General features: G+C 33.5%; 1 protein-coding gene across 1 annotated transcript in view; it reads right to left on the reverse strand.

Annotated features, from left to right (window-relative positions):
- Positions 1 to 862: 862 nt before the first annotated feature.
- LOC145666817 (uncharacterized) overlaps positions 863 to 18,511 on the reverse strand; it is a 95,457-nt gene continuing 77,808 nt past the window's right edge. Inside the window, exons 4-6 of the mRNA XM_081734382.1 lie at positions 16,822 to 16,969; positions 8,996 to 9,058; positions 863 to 2,612 (exon numbers count right to left, since the gene is read on the reverse strand). Coding sequence (XP_081590508.1) covers positions 2,565 to 2,612; positions 8,996 to 9,058; positions 16,822 to 16,969 — 259 coding nt within the window. The 3' untranslated portion in view covers positions 863 to 2,564. The remainder of the gene's footprint in view (positions 2,613 to 8,995; positions 9,059 to 16,821; positions 16,970 to 18,511) is intronic.

Genomic DNA, 18,511 nt, shown 5'->3' on the forward strand with positions numbered 1-18,511 from the left:
TTTCTCAAAGAACGACTTTAAAACTTCTTCATTATAGTTTAAATTCTTGTATTTACATTTATATCTGATTAGAGAATCAAATATTATTATTTAAAGTTTTTATGTCATAAGGGCTGTAAGTAAATAGTACATAATTATCGATAACAAAACGTACAAGAGACATATTTAGTTTTTAAGATAGAAAACATTATATTTAAAAAATGAACCTCTATGAATGACGTCAGTGTAAATTAAGTTAATGAACCTAAAGAGTTTTAATTTTATAACTTATAACTACCTTAGTAAGCAAGCATTTCATTTTTGGTAAATAAATACTATCCATCAGTCGTCATAACAAAGATTGGTCCTCGCTATAGGATATTCGTATTCCTATGATTCTTACTTCTAAGATTTCTGAAGGACGTTATACTTAAAAATAACATACACGAGATAAGCAATTTAAAATATATTGTAACGGCTGCTGCATAAAGCGAGAGGATCTTTGGAGAAACAGTGCGTAATGAACTGTTTAATAATGTTGAAAAAAAGACACCATGAAAAACATAAAGGATATAAGGGAAGATAAGAAAAGGGTAGAAAAGGTGCAAGAAAGAATACAAAAAGTACGAAGAATACAAGAAAGAATAGAAACATACGAAGCATACAAGGAAGAATATAGTGATATCGTCATCTATTATTATCTAAAATGATTTCTATCATAATGGACACTAGGCATATAAAACATAATCATTAACACAGAAACATAAAAGAATATTATATATAAATATATATTAGATATAATATTCTTAGACACTAGAGATATTAGATAGACACTAGATAGACACTAGAGATATATAATATTCTTTTATGTTTCTGTGTTAATGATTGTTTTATATGCCTAGTGTCCATTATGATAGAAATCATTTTAGATAATAATAGATGACGATATCACTATATTCTTCCTTGTATATATAACTTATTAGATAGAGAGGACATAAATAAAGATATATAAAAAAGTATATGTAAGATGAGAAGGCAAGAAGGATACTAGAGAGAACATAAAAGTAGGCAAAGGATATAAAAACAGACGAAGAATACAAGAAAGAACTAAAAGGACGAAAAGCACACAAATAGAAAAAGCATACGAAAGACACAATGAATAATTCAAAGGATACAAGGAATATCATAAGGATACAAAGAATACGAGAAGTACAAATGACTGAAACAAGAGTACTAAAAGTATAAAAATAGTACAAATAGAAAACAAATCTACAAGGCAAAAATAATTAAACAAAGGATAAAGAAGCTAGAGGAAAGGACAAAGTGGCTCAAGAATGTATATGAAGCAAACAAGAAAGTATAAGAAGAATTTTATATATACAGTGTGTTACAAAAATCTGTCAAAATATTTTAGGAATAGATTCCTTACATCAAAATAAGAAAAAACGTTCATATGAGTCTGTGGTCGGAGGTGCATAGGTTTGTAGTCATAGGGTGCCGAAAACGTGGAAAAAAAATGAACTTTAAAGGTCCATAGTTCCACTAATATAGGACCGATTGTAGTCGGATCAAGACATCACTGAATAACTAGTATGTGAACTATCCCAATATCAAATTTATGACCCACACAGATGCAATCTACAATAATATACTTGTATTTAAAGATATTGCGTTTTCTCAGTAGTGTTCTGATATTTAGTTCAATAGTATGACTTTCTATAGGAAATATCATCACTCATAATTCAACATAGCGTCGAAATCCACATAGACCACACTAATTTCTGCTATTCATTTCTAGACTACAGTCAACTTAACACATGAATACGGTACATAGTTTATTGAAAACTTTACAGATGAAAAGACAAGACAAACAATTTTATACAGCAGTGTGTTTAAAATATGTTAAATTATACACTTCATGTTCTAATATCAAGAGAAATCTGTAAGACTTAGCTGAAATATTATCGAAACACATGTTACTAATCACTCATACACATGCATACTTACACACACATACAATATAGACTATCGCCACACAAAAACTTTCAGATAAAATAATGAACAACTAAAGTGAAGTAAATAAGAAGTAACCGTAATATATTGATATACTTCCTGTTCATGTGCATGCCAAACACCACTTTCTTACCCAAGAACCATTAAACTATTACCTATCATTTACTATCAACTGCCCTGCTCCGGATGTGTTTAGTTGTTTTTTTTTTTACCTAAAAGTGTATATACAGTTCAGCCAAAATTTGTGATGTTGGTAGAAGAAGTCCAAACTTCAAATCAACTCAATCTGCATCTGTACATACAATCGATCAAATGAGCAAAACATTGAGACCTTCCCTTTATAGTTACAACAGTAAACATACTTGCACTAAACTTCAATTTTCTTACAGTTAACCTGTAAGTATACAAAATACTGCTGTTATTCTCAACAAGTTCGCTCAAGCGATGATAAAAATAAACTCTTCCCTTCGCATATTGCAGCTCAACAAGTTGCTATCTATTTTTTGTGTCGTAGTGACCTGTTTAGCTAAACCCGTCTTATCCAGTCGATTTGAAAAAAAAAAAGTGATCAATTACCATAAGTCATCGAAAACAGCAAATGAACTTCTTATATCTTCATTCTGTAATGAAAGAAACAAAACAAATTATATAAAAATCTTAATAGATAAATGTTAGCATATTGAGCCCATTATTGTCACCAAAAGTTGTATAATAGAAGAAGTGTCAGTGATTTAGACGAAACATCCGAAAAAATTAATTGCTTTAAATGAGCAGTTTCTTCAAATCTCACGCTACGTATTTATCCTTGAACTTCACGCTATCTCATGACCTTCAACTTCATTGAACCTCAATAACATTTTGACCTTTCAACTCCTTTTCTAACAACAAGGGCGAGATATCAAAGTTGGGGACTAGAAAAATTTCAGTGAAATCTGACATTTTAAAGGGGTTCGGGAATGAAATCCACCTTCTTCCTACACAAAGTAATTAAATAGTGAGGCCGATGTTGGCAAATGCTACGCGTTAGCATGGGACTACAATGTTAACATAAATCTGTAACTCAGAGGTAGGTTATCCTAAGCCACTTTTGGGTTGAAATTGAGTTAGAATGCTTTTCTTAAAAATTCGCATATGTTCCTCCTAGTGATCTAATAATGTAAGTAATATATCTAGTAATGTAGAAGATAGTAACTTCTTAACTAATCTAAGTCAGCAGAGCATCTGACATAAACAATGCTAAGTATACTTACACAATTTCTGAATACCTTTATTCAGGCCACCAGTAAAGAGAGGGCACATTTAGTTGGAAGTAGATTCTCAACATACCACTATATTTAGTTTGCAAGAAAGAATCATCCGAATTTTTCTATAATGATACCCTGGGATTGGCAAAAGTTGATTATAAACAAATCCCTTTACCACTCTCGATATGGGCTTGGAAAAATTTTAAAATCTTTAAGGCTTTGTATCAATATCGTTCAACTCTTTTGCGTTCTTGTAAGAAACGTAGCAGTGAACATGCATCTATATTAAGAGTAGCTCATATCCAAGTGGGAAGAAAAATGATCCTGGAGATCTTTACTTCAATGAAAATTTCCTTGTGTGTGCTTAAGCGAAAGGTGCGGAACAATCTGAATGGCCATATTAATTTTTTTCAGTTAAGTGATGAATTGCAATCTGTATTTCTTTTTTTTTTTTTAAATACGGAGATCTTATCACGTTATTGAAATTGTTTCCAAAAATTGGGCATAAATATCACAAGAATATACCACATGCAACTGGCGTGAGTTCGAATTCGGAAGAAATGTGATATTTTTCCTCTTCTTTAAAAGACATTGTATTTATCAGTAACCTGTTAAGTTATGGTTTAATTAATGATATTATTTGTAATTTTCTTTAAATATAAGCAGTAATTCCATGGTAATATTTAACAGAAGTGTAACTTTGTGGTTAAGTATGCTAATTAATTTCACATACACACTTACAACAACGTTATTTAAATAGTCAAAAATAAACTTAATGACAAAAACATAACGAAAACGGTGCCTTAAAGTTTGTATTTTAAAAAACACATATCACTTTGTAAGTATTTAATAAAGCTTAAAAATAGTTCCATAGGTTCTTTCTTCAAAAATAGTTTTTAGCTTCTCCTGTAAAAGTACGAATTTATGACTTGGTTTACTTTACTTCTGACGTACACAAATATCAGGCGAGAAATGTTTAAAATCAACTTAGCCCGAGAAGAAAACGAGAGAGAAAATAAAAATAAATGTCTTGTCTTATATTATCATAACACATATGAAACATTTACAACTATATAAAAAATGAAATTCATGGAGGAATCTTACAGTACCGTATATATATAAGAAAAGGTAATATAAGAAAATAATAGGATGGAATTTCACCAGGATGGAACTTCGAAAATTCTTGCGTCAAACAGTAATATGTAAAACATGTTAGGCTAACAAACAATTTCGTAACGTTGGCTCTCCTACGTAAATTCCGTAATCTATTCAACATTGGACCGAAATACAATTACTTAAGATTGGAATACAGTTTTTTCTTTAAGTTGTACAAATTTCCAAACCAATAATGTTTAATAATGATTGACCACTACCATTTGGCTTTCAATTAATGATTGGCCAACTGATTGATGATTACCTTGCGTTAGATAAATCAATTGCTATTGAGGACTCCACGAATGTTTATTAATCTCAATTTTACACCATCGCCTAATATAATTACTAATCCGCTTACGAAGATTAGATTGTTGATTCTGCGCAGTCAGATGGGTGTTCTCAGTGTTTTATTATTTACGGCTTTTTCAACTTTAGTAAGTAAGGAGGCGTAGGACAATATTGTTTTTTATTTTTATTTTATTGTATTCTTTTTTAAAAAGATATTGCGTGCAGTGATAATTTCGTGTTTAATCATAGCAATTCTATGTAACTGGCAACATCTATGATGGTGTAAAAAGGATTTTGTCTATGCGTTACTATGTATAAAGAAACAAATCTATTCAAAATAACTATTATTTTATGTACTGCAATTTTTTTACTACTTATAATTAACAATATATCAAACAATATATCACACGTCCCTAAATTCCGTTCTCTAATTATCCATTCTATGTTTCATCATAATAGCTTTAAATAAGACCTTCAATATACTCTTATGCATTTTGTTTTGTTATCTTGTCCGTTTTCATAGTCTTGACACCGTATTTAAGATATAAGCATGATGAAAGACACAGAAATATCAGCTGAATGGAATGCGGCGGATGTCTTTCGGAGTCCTTTCTTGATTTGAGTCACACTTTTATTTATTTGTTTTAAAATTAATATATCCTTCTAAAACAATGTAAAAAAAAAAAAAAAGAATTAAAAACTTAGCACATGAGGAGGGGTATACCATTCATGCATGCAGTGCACGTTTACTACAGAGAAAAGAGAGAAAAAAACTGGTTTGCAAATCAAAGAGTTGGTAATAGTTTCAAGGTGATTGTGGAAACGAATATTTAAAAGGAAAACGACTCTTTTGGAAGTGGTACTTCATATTATGTTGAAGACCTTTGTGTAGATCCCGAAGAGGACGAAAGAAAAGTACATAGAACAAGATCTAAGGGCGACAGATAATTACAATCTTCACTGAATATAGAGTGTTGTTTCTGTAACGCTGAATTTGTAAGTAAGTTATGAAGTTAGACTAACAGTATATTTTATTAACCATTTTTTCTCAACGATCATTTCGCAAATTTGTTTCTAGCATTCGCAGAAGTGATATACATCATAATTTTGATAGTTATTATTGTGCGTAGCTCTAGTCATGCTTTTCACGATGATAGCAGAAAATTAGCGAAACTTTATGGAACAGAAATAGTTAATAATGTAACTGTACCAAAAATTTGCTTAAAATATTTTCCGTATAAACGCAAATTCTGCTTTTGTGCATTATGTGACGTTCATCTGAATTTGTACACTTTGTGTGGTGTATGCTTCCCGTTGATTGTGCTACCACCTGGTGGTACCGAAAGTAAGGGAGTAGAGGAAGAGGAAGAAGAAAACAGAGAGAACTGCTGACTTGTAAACCGAAGTTAGTGTAAGTGTGTGTGTGTGAAGCGTGAATCAGCAAGTTTTGCTGATCATAGTATTATCTCGACGCCAAAATTCTTTTTAATGATTTAAATTACGTTATGTTTTAGAAAAACTAGAACTGTCTTCGAAATTCCAAAAATGATCTGTGAGAATAATAATGCAGATACTAGTGTTTTTCGCAGGTGTTGTGTAAGTCATTATTAAAGTAAATCAGCCCCAAGTAGTACTTTATAACAAGGGGGGCGTGAACAAGATTATGTGGGAAACAAAGGACTTAGCAGGCAGCACTGGAAGATGATGGACATATAGTAAGCGACTAACATAAAATTTTGTCGAAATAAATCCGTTCTTCAACAGAAATCACCACATAATGCTGTCACTGCGTTCGCTTGGAATGACTGTCTGTTAAATTCTCAATATCGGAAGAAAGGACGATTTTTGTGAGTGGATTCGACGGATATATAGTGTCTCAACTTAAAATGTGATCACACCCATCGATGAGCCATGGCGGACAGAAAATATTGAAGTGAGTAATAAAAAGTATACTTACGAATTCATTACACAAATGGGGCGACAAATGTAAAGAAAAGTTTGTTTATCTCAGGTACGTTTGTTTATTTCCAATAAATGGCACAATAAGATGTAATTTTGTCAGGTTTTTTTTTAACAGATCGCATGACGTAACGAGAACGTGATTGTTGAATAACTTGTGTTCAATTCATGAAAGTAGGTGATGCTCTCGTCTATTTTCGTAATACGCCTTAGGTCTTCACCCAGGTGATCCGTCCGAATCTGGACCGTAACGGTGAGGTGTGTCGCGTCTTCCTCGAACGATCGTCGCGGGAATAAACTTTCCGAACCCACAAATAAAATGGTGCAAAGCTGTATTATTTGAGGGCGAGGAATAGGGAGTTCTCCGCGGAGGCCGGTTGAGGACGGTGTGCACCATGCAGCACTACGCTGCTCGAACCCAGAACCGTAATAATAATATATTATGTAAATGATCATAAAATAGATTCGTTTAATTTCTAAATATATTTAGGACGTTGCTTGGAATGATATAATATTTCAAGAATATAATACAAGCTTGAGAAAATAATATGAAGTGTGAAAGAAGAAACATACCTACAAAGCATATGGATAGCTTTATATGACATAGTTATTACATGAAGATGAGTCATCAAATACATTGTAATGTATGAGTTTTTGACTTCGCAGAAAGTAACATGCCAGTGATGTTAGAACACTTAAGATGGTTTTAATACCATTGATGGTTTTCCAAGAAAGAGTATTGTCTCAAATGGTGATATTTGAAAGACGAACTCGATAGTTGACACTAATATGTCACACAAACTGCTGCTACTACAATCTAGGAAAAAAGCAATAAATATAATGTCTCAACCACGTTTGAACATAAATGATGTTCACAATTTATGGAAACTACTAGCAAGGATGAGATGGAACTTCGTAATGTGCAAAAGTTTAGTGCCAACATCATGGTGAGTACGGTGTCAAGAATAATGGATACTTTAGTGGCTAGCCCGCTAGCTTTTGTTGCACAAGGTCTCGGTGGGACAGCCTTGAAATCAGAATTTATTACGCTGGTTTGGATTCTACCTTAAACTATAGATTCACGTCTCATATAGCCTCAGTGTTGAAAAGGTACGCTATACTCTAAGTAACCAAATAAGGAATGATCAGGTGCCACACTAAGTTAAAACATCACACAATGGCTTATTCCATTAGCAATGACGGTACCTTTCACAACTTTTACCCCAAAGAGGAGGAATCTGTAACAGACACATAATCTGAATTTGACACGGTTTCGAAACTTCCTGTACATTTACGGCAGTGATAGACACAAATAATCATGCAGAACTTTTTAATTCTTCGATGAATTTCGTTAAGTCTGATTACTTTTGAAGATTAAAAAAAAAAAAAAAAAAAAAACTATTAACAAAATTCTGTTTCTCTTTGATGCGTGTTGCTACTAGTGCCACCTACATTTTTACATTTTCACTCCTTCCTCATCACCTTGCAGTTTGGTGCTGATACCTGTCGATTGTTCAAACCATGTCTATCATTGTTGCATACTTTCATGATAATCATTGACCTCTTTCTAAATTTTAGCACAATATTAACGCTTTCATTTTGCAATCTCCCTCCTACCCACCTTCATTTGATTTGATTTTGAGTTTAGCTTCCCTTTGATCAGCGAGGTAATATGAGACGTGAACATGGGATCCGAACTAGATGAGATCACACCGAGAATCGAATCCAAGTATCTCATGCCAAAGACACGTACGTTAAAACCTGAGTCATGAGTGAGTTTGTATTATTTCCTTATCACAACTACTATTTCAATAATTAGATGTCCGATTCAAAAAATAACTTTCTTTCTGAAACTTCCTCGTATTTCTAATTATTTCATCTGCATACATTTTTCTACAAAACTATTAAAATTATCGAATGAAAGTAAGAAAGACACATTTTTCGTGACATTTATTCTTTTATTATTTGGCTTTAATTTATCTGATAGTGATATATCAAATGAGAAATTTTAGAATGTCGCTATTACTATATCAAGATTATATCCAAGAGCATGAATTACAAAATAGCTTAAGGCCATGGTGCCTCAGTAGTAGAACGCTTACTTGTGGTTCGAAGGGCCCTGGCTCAATCCTAGGTCATAAACGTTTGCATCGGATATAGTGCAGTGGATTTTCTCAGGGTTATCCCTTTACCCTTTCACATTCCTATTCCACCAAATCTTTCATAATCATTTACTTCCATTAATCACGCGTTTCCTTTAACCTAAAGGACATAGCCATGGGAAGTTAAACATTTTATTTCATTAAAAAATAAACTTTTTTTTTTTTTTTTTTTTTTGAGAAATAACTATATCTTACCGTTGAGCAATAATCAATAAACTCATCCACTGTGATGACTCCATCATGATTTAGATCCAATTTCTGTAAAAGAAAAAGAAATACAGTAAATGAATTTAAGTTATGATTAGATTATATATATATATATATATAAAATGTTATTTTACAACACGTAAAGCATTCTGCTCAGTAGCGTCTCTTGAGCTCAGTAACATTGGTCAACATTAAACTTGTATCTTGTTTATTATAACTTCGGAAATATTCACAGTATTAATAAAACGAAACTGACTAAAGCACTAAATATTTATTAATAATCTAATTAATAAGATGTTTAATATATAAGCAGTTTTGTTTTATTAACACTGTAAAAATTAAAATTTTATCGCTACAAGCTAAAGAAAGACACCTTTATCTAATATTCTAACTCTTGTAAGCTTTCTTCTCTTAGCTTGTAGAGATAAATTTGTAATTTTTATAATATTAATTCACTAATTAGCTCTGTATGCAACATACGTAAACTTCTATTACTATTGACTATTATCTTCGACTTATGGATCAAATGGCATTTAATTATATAAGACATATAAGCATTCTATTTATCTAACTTTTGTGTGATGACCCCACAGTTTTTCTTCCAATCTACAATCAGCTTTTTTCCTTCTTTAGTGTGTCTTATAAATTTCTGTTACTCTTTTTACTCAAGACAATGATATTTAAGCAAAGAGCGAAATATCTAAAAGGAAAAAAAAAAAAATGCTGTGCATAAGCTAAGGTAAAATAATAAAATGATCCTTTTCATAAATATTATTGTTATATTGTCCACTATAATCGCATTACCTTCCTTTTTATTTGATCGAAATGTTGAGCAACAGACACGGAATCAGTAGGACAACGCTTAAGTATTGTGTGACGTTCTGTTGTTTTCTGTGTGCACGGCAGCGTTATTACAATTCAATATTTAAGAACATGTTTTTAAGAAGGTATTTGTTTAGAATTGGGACATTCACTAATGTTTCGAACGTATGTTATTTCCATTTTCAGTTCAAAACGTATTCAAACCAATTTTGATACAAAGGCTTGTAATGGGTTACTTTCATCATACCCACACAAAAAGTATGTGTGGGTATCTGTTATTAGAGCATACGAGGGTAGGTTGATAAGTTCTCAGCCTATCCAGATTCAAACAAAGCTAGATATAAAAGTTATATACATTTATGAGGCTTATAATTTGGGAAGATACTGTGCAAAATTTGGTTTGACTAAACCAATTTTAAATTTGTTTTTTCAGGTCCAAAGTGAGGATGTTAGCCCACGTCCCAGAAATTAGTAAATTTGAACACCATGCATTCATCAAGCACCTCTTCCTAAAGAGACTCTCGCCGAAGGAGATGTACAACGACCTTGTCATTGTCACGACATTGGGGGACAAGGCACCCTCGTATGCCACTGTGAAGAAATTGGCAGTGAACTTCAAACATGGGCAGTTTGGTCTGAACGATGATCCAAGGTGTGGGAGACTAATTTCAGTGACCTCTCTCGAAATGATTGACGCCATCCACTGGATGATTCTCGACAATCGCCGAATCCCACTCGAAAAGATAGAGGACACATTGGGCATTAGTCATGAACGGGTGTGGAAAATTATCCATGAAGACTTGGGTATGAGGAAGGTCGCGCCAAAATGGATTCCGAAACTTTTGAACGCAGATCAGAAGCGTGAACGGGTGGAGGCAAGTAAGGCAGTTCTGTCCCAATTTCAAGCGGATATGGCCAATTTTTTGCAACGGCTGGTAACAGTGGATGAAAACTGGTTATGTTACTACGATCCCACGACGAAACAGCAATCGACGGAATGGTGCCACAGCGGTTCTCCACGTCCGAAGAAGGCTAGCACACAGCGCTGCTCCGCTAAGGTACTTGCTACAGTCTTCTGGGATTGTGAAGGGATTCTATTGCTGGATTATCTGAAATCGGGTGAAACCAGCAATGCAACTTATTATACATCTCTTCTGGGCAAACTGAAGGCAGCACTAAAGGAGAAGAGACGTGGAAAGCTGTCAAAAGGGGTAATCTACCTCCAGGACAATGCGCCCTCACACAAGGCAGATCTGACATTGCAAAAATTGAAAGACCTACAGTTTCATATACAGGAACATCCACCTTATTCGCCTGATTTGACTCCATCAGACTTTTATCTCTTTCCTAAATTGAAAATGTTTTTAAAGGAAATGCATTTCACTGGCGCCGATGACGTCATTTCTCAAACAGAGGCATGGTTTGCGGAGCAATCATTCGACTTCTATTTTTCTGGCCTGCAAGCACTGCAGCAGCGATGTGAAAAGTGCATTGCACTACAAGGGGAATATGTTGAATAAAAACACCAAGCTTCGCTTCTATCTACTTGATTTCTTGATGAGGCTGAGAACTTATGAACCCACCCTCGTATTGGTTTTCATTTCTTTTCAAAACTAATACAGTAAATGTTAAACAAGATCAATAAGAATGGAATCAATTTTAAGTTTTTTTTAAAGGTAATCTGCTTATTACACCAAGGTATAAAGCTTGATACCGTAAGTATATAAAGCTGAACTGCATGTAAACATATTGTATAATATTATCCAGTATCCAGTTATCCAGTAATATACACATGTTACTACAATGCAACAAATATTCCAAATGTGGCTGTGTTTTTCTTCAGCATGTGAAGACAGCAAGTTTTTCGAAAAAAAATAGCTGCATACACTAGACACCCCACTCAATAATGGCATATCCACAATATATATATGATAACAACGAAAAAAAAGTTTAAAATCTGAGCTTCTTTAAGGAAGCATAATTTACATATTTAACGACTGAGACTAACTGTATTAAGTACCTCAATTTTTAGTCTGTAATGAGTTATTATTTTTTATTCAAGTTTTCATAGCTATATAATTTAAATAATTGCGCATATACCATGCCAAAGTTTATTCATTATTTTTGGATTAATTCTAGAAATTGCTGCTGATGGCAGTTTGGTAACTATTTTTTCAGGAATAAAATGCCAAAACTTAGAAAGAATAATTGTCTAATGTTACTGGTTAAACATTCTCTCTGTAAGCTGGAGATAATGGATTCGATTCCTCTACAGGAACGAGATTTATTTGAGATTTGTAATCGAATGTAAAGAATAGACATATTGATTAATAGAAATAATACATTTTTCATGCCCCATTTTTTTTTTTTTTTTTTTTTTTTTTTTTTTTTTTTTTTTTTTTTGAAAATTCAAAGTAATTTCGATAGCTGAAGCTGCTATCATTTTCAGAAACCACGTTAAGGTAAGTTATTGTTATTAAGTTTTCTAGCTTTTAGGAGGTCCTGGGACTAGTGAGGTTTCTTTTTCTTTTTTCTTTTTAATTTTAGGTTTTCGGGTCTGGAAATGTTTCTTCTACGTTTCTCGATCTTCAGCTTCCTCTTTTAACTCCCAGTGTTTTCTTCTATTTTTCAAATCATCGATCAGTTTTGTTGTTCATTTTCCTTCTCCTCGCTTTCGCTTTATCTTTCGTTCTATGGCTGTATGAAAAAGACAACTTCTTCAACATATGTCCAATCCAATTGGTCTTCTTACCAAAGGATGCTCCGTCCTCTTCTCTTCTATCTGTTTTAAAACATCTTCGTTTTTTATCTCTGTGCATTTTATGTTCTCTAACTTCTGTAATGTCCAAGTCTCTGAACCATACATTCTAATACTCCATACATATGACTTTACCAATTTATTCTTTAGTCCAACATTAAGCCTGCTAGTTAAGAGTGGTCTTTTCTTGTCGAATACTTCTTTGGTTATAGCAATTCTTGACTTGATCTCTTGGGTGCAGTAAGAATGCCTCGTCAAAATACTTCACAGATACTTGAAATTATCGACTTCTTCAAGTACTCTTTGTTCTACTCTGACTGTTAAGGGCGAGTTTCCACGGGATATCCTCATGACTTTCGACTTTCCGATGTTGGTTTCCATTTCATATTGTTTCCCAGTGTCAACTATTTCGTCAATCATCTCTTGTAGCTTTTTTCGGTTATAGCTATAATAACTGTATCATAAAATAAGTTGAGTATCATAATTAAATACTACAATATTCTATGAATGACTTATCACGTTTCATTATACTTCTTATTTATCTACTGCCGTTTCAAATCTTCTGGATAGGGCCGTATTTTTGCATGGGCCAACATGGATCATGGTCCGGGGCGAAAAGATTCGAGGGGTGGCAAAATTTTCTAACACCAGTTTTTCATACTTTTGTTGAGGAAATTTCAGAAATTTATTATGCTTGTGCATGACACGGGATCTTAACATTTATAACAAGAATCTATTTGGCTAGAAAGAAGTAATTAAAACTTGAATTATAAATTAATATTTACTATTTCTCTTTTTTCCATTGTTTGCACTGTATTCTTTTATCATAATTTTAAAAAGTTTCCATTGTTGATTAACTTCCAGAACTAACTACAGTTTTCAAAGCTTATCACTCAGCTGCCAACGCAAGTAATTTATGACTGTTTTGTTGTTGTAACAAACTTGTATTATTATTCATCAGCGTAGGTCGGTTTTTTCTCAATTTCTTTTGATCAAGTTGCGGAAAAGTTGTCACTGGGTTTGGGTGGCGTGTGAGAAATGTTGCTATTTGTCAACTGTGTATTATAAAGATTGATTTTTTGATTTTATTAATAGAACTGTTTATACTAGTGTCTAATATTTTTCTCTAAATATCTTTGTCCGCATTAACATCTACGATCTGGATTTCCAATGCGAATATAGAATGATTCATATGTGTAACTTTCAATTTGCTATGCAGATTTATGTATGTATGTATATGTTCTTATGTATATTTTGTTCATGTAGAAATAAATATTTTGATAAAGCTGATAGATTCATGATCTTTGGAATCTCTAAACCGCTCTTTCATTGTAATTGTTATATTGCACTCGGTCATGCCAATACAAATACTAATGTACTCACATTTAGCTTCGTAAACGACAAAATATAGTTTATTGCTAGTTAAAGTATTTATTCTGAGCCATAATTGGGGCTTTGAAACTAGTTTAAGTGGTATTTTCTGAACAATTTTCTTAAGTCTCTACAAAAGTGGGAACAGTTTAATCGAGATTCATTTTGATCCATATCAACTTTAAATTTAGTATATTCTTAAATCTAAAGGAGTTCAGTGCTACAGAATGCCATTTTTCCAAAGTGTTAAAGTGAAATTAGCCATTTATTGTACCTAATTTTAAAATTGGTCAATTTCTCTAAATTAGGTATATGTTCTTATGTATAAGTTAATCGATGCGTTTGATTCTGTGTTGTTATATCATGCTCTGGTAGTTCTTAGTGAATATGATGTAATTGTACAGCATATATGGGGCTATTTACATATTTATATTCAATATATATATATATATATATATATATATATATATATACATTTCAACGGTCAATAAATACTGAAACATATCATAAGCAATGAGCATCTTTGACAAAAACGATATTTTAAAAAGGTACTTACAGCTTACATATTTTTCCTTATACTGACATATTTCGGTATAAGGAAAATTTAGAATAGGGTTGCGTATAATAAGCAAAATACTGGGGAAAAGAAAACACAGAACATGTTTTCAACCATTTACATTTAAGTTAGTTCTTTTCTGTAAACGCTGTGAGCTGTTTACATGTTTGTTTTAAAAAAGTAGTTATTTTTTCGCCGGAGGTGAGTACTTACTCCCAGGGATGAGAATTACTTTTAAACTTTAGTCACAAAAGTTTTTGTTTACATCATTAAAGTTTAAAAATGGTTTTGTCATTTATTCAAAGCTCTGCCTTCCTAAACCAAATGAATAAACACATTACGTTGTTAAAAAGAAGCGGTTTAGCAGCAAGGGTAAACATGTCTTGCAATTTTCATGTTTTAATTTTGTTAGTTGTCTGAATCAACTTTCATAATCTATTTCGCAGCTGGAAATAGTAAAAGTGAGCTGTAGAAATTAGTATTTCATTTGTTTTTTAAAGGTTTCTTCAAATTCAAATTCGTACTGCTGTGATTTGTATAGATTCTAAGCGGTAAGACATGGCTAAAAATAGGAAGAGAAACATAATTTATCATTCTTTAATCTTCTTAGAATAATTACTTAATCTCTGTTTATCTAATATTTGTATCTCCTCTAAAACTGAAGAAAATTCACCACATGTTTATATGGTCAATTTCAGTCATTTTCAAATGAATGATCTGTGACGTCACAATTTGTTGCTGTGACGTCAGTTTTAAACACCACACGAAGAGGGGGAGGAATTGATAGGTAACCAGACGTTGATAAATCTGACAGGTTAATAAGAACATTGATGGCGTAGTCGATGGTTTTGTAAGCATACTACGAGGATCATTTCATAAATAATGCTCACTATGGCAACACTGTGGAGTGGATGATGAAATCGAGGTAAAACATTTCGTCAGTTGAAGCTGAGATTTTGAGACAGTAGGGCATGTGTTTGTGCGCTCTCTAGTGAACACAGTGTAGTTGTGACAAGAGTTGGAAATGGAGGCGGCACTTGTCTTATGAAGATCAGAGATCGTACATAAAGATTGAAACTTTACGTGGCGAAAACCTCACAGAAATTCGCAGTGCCTTACGTGAAGGTTGTGGTAAGACAATAGAGGATCGTACTACAGTTTCTCGTTGGGCTACTCGTTTCCGTAGTGGTCGTGGTAGTACAAAGAATGATGCAAAACCAGGAAGGCCGAAATCATCAACCGATGAAAAAAGTATGCAACTTGTGGTAGATGCATTTGATAAAGGTTGCCGTGTAACATGTGAAGAACCTTCTGACATAATCGAGATTCCAATTGCTTGAGTATGCCAAATTCTTACAAGTAATTTACAGAAAAGAAAAATTTCTGCCCGATGAGTCCTCTACATCTTGATTGCTGAACAGAAGCAGACTCATCTGGAGAATACAATGGTGCTTGCAGTCCGGACATGTGTCCACGTGACTACGACCTGTTCCCAAAGTTGGAACAACGTGTGTGTAGACGTCAGTTTCCATATTTGGAAGAGCTTTCTGCAGCCGTAACTTGAACCATCCGACAGCTTCACAAAGACAGCCTCCTTGATAGAATACAGAAGCTATCCGGACGTTCGGATTCCGTCATTATCAAACAGGTAGATTATGTTAAAGGCCTGTAAAGAGATTCTCTCCAAACAACAAACATGTAAGTCACAAAAAATTAGTGTGCAGTATTTATGAAATTACCCTCGTATTCGCGGATCCATGGTTACGTGTACACTACCAACACTTGGTTATGCCATTCTTCTACCTTACTGTTTCACTTCCTATCCTCACTGTGTTAATCTCTGCATCTCACAAATTATAAAAGCGTGCTCTTATGTCATAGACCACCAGTTGGAAATGACGGTTACTCCTTTAGTATTCAAACTATTTGATGGCACCATCAACTACTTGAATACCACCATTGTCGAACACCAAAATTTTAGAATTAGGGTTAGGATTTAGATTTCTGGGCTTTCGGCGTCTAAGGCCATTTGGCCCGTCATGGATGACGTCCCTCGGCGAGCACACAATCCGGGGAAAAGGAAGGAAGAAAGGATTGGGGAAGGAAAGAAGCAGCTTGGGACCTATAAGTTAGGTACCATCCCAGCATTTGCCTGGTGTGAGTGAGGAAAACCCAGGAAAACCTCATTCAGGGTGGCTGGCCTGAAAAAGCGTTTTACACTTTTTCGACCGAGTGCCCTCACCGGGAATCGAACCCGGGACAAACACCAAAATTAAGAATTAAAATATATATTAAAAAACAAATTACCTGGAATATTCTCTCCACGTGGTCCTTTGGTGTATCCTCTTCTATAGTTGGTTCTGTGGTGTTCACTCCCATCAAGTCGTAGATGGCTGTGATCACGTCTAACATTTCTTCCCGTGTGATGTATCCATCATCATTTACGTCGTATAAGCTGAAAACACAGAATTAAAACGTGTTATTTATATATTTACAAGTATTTTCTGTGTATGGTCCTGAGGTGACTATACATATCGATTTTACAGGAAGAATAAAAAACTTCTATTTGATCGTTCTGTCTCATTGTTTTGTGCGGTTTATGATTGTGAGCTGCCACAGTAATCTATATTATAAAAGAGAACGTACAAATCCTTTGTTCCCTCATCACGCTAATACGGCTGAACCAATTTCTTTTATTTTTGGGGGGTTATTAGGATTTGGACCCTAGATGGTTTTTATCATATCACTTTAATTTTTAATTACCAGTGTCTTGAGATAATTGACCATTCAAGTGTCCATACGTACAAATCCTTTGTTAGTTCATCATAGGTATAAAAATAAAGGTATTTATATGCAACCCGCATGACCGTGTCACTCGGCGGGTTAACATAAATGACAGGCGCTATAATGTTAACATTTACTGCAATTTGAAAGCGAAAAAGTAAAAATTATCTAAGTAACAAAGTTTATTGCGTTCCGGGGTGACCGCAGCGAAGCGGGGTGAACGCTGCTAGTAATTTATAAATAAATTACTCTGTTTTACATGGATTTAATATGTGAATAAATACAAGCTGATTTTAATCACGTACTTTGTACTTGCATTTGTTTGTACAGTCACTGCTCTTGTGTTATTGAGTAAAAGAGGTGTTGGGAGGGGAGACATAGATGGTTTTGTGGATTATTTTACAGTGTTGCCAGAATATAAGAGATGTAAAAATCAGTAGACATAGTCCATTTGTCGGCTTGTTTTGCCATTGTTTACGGCTGTTGAAGTGACGGTTGCGATTTGAATACGAAAATGGAAATAGAAAAATTGCCAGATCCAGTAAATATAAAGTTTCAGAGATATATAAAGAAAGGCATTTTCAGTGGTGTATGCACAAGTTCGTCAAGAGAGGATTCAAACTCTAAAGTTCTTATAATTTTAGGTGTTTGTATACATATACTAATATAAAAATACTGGCACAAATTCCGGGGGATGAGAGGAACACATTCCCCCAAATAATACAATTTGAAATGTGTTTTTTGGGGAGAAATGTGATGATTTGTGAGATTTATGTCCCTTACTGTTCACCTCAGAAATCAGATTCATCTACCGTAATATGAGTCTCATCTCCCTCATCCCGAATAAGCCTCAAATTTGCCCTCCTCCCAATGTTGAAGACAACTCTGCTCCTCTTATTCTCCACAGCATTGTTTTTCAACTTTATAAATATTTTGAACGTCGCTTAGAAAAAAAGAAGATTATGAGAATGATCTTTCTCGTCCCCCCCCCCAATGTTGAAGATAGATTTGCGCCGATGATGGTAAATGTTTGGTTTTGAGTAATATCTTGCTCAAGGAGGGTGTTAAACAGTGCTTAAAGTGACATCAGATGAGGTGGCGGTATGGAACAAATATGATCATATATATATATATATATATATATATATATATATATATATATATATATATATATATATATATATATATATATATATATATATATATATATATA

Source organism: Thermobia domestica, chromosome 12 (genome assembly GCF_964235325.1).
Source record: "Thermobia domestica chromosome 12, izTheDome1.hap1.1, whole genome shotgun sequence".
NCBI lineage: Eukaryota > Metazoa > Arthropoda > Insecta > Zygentoma > Lepismatidae > Thermobia > Thermobia domestica.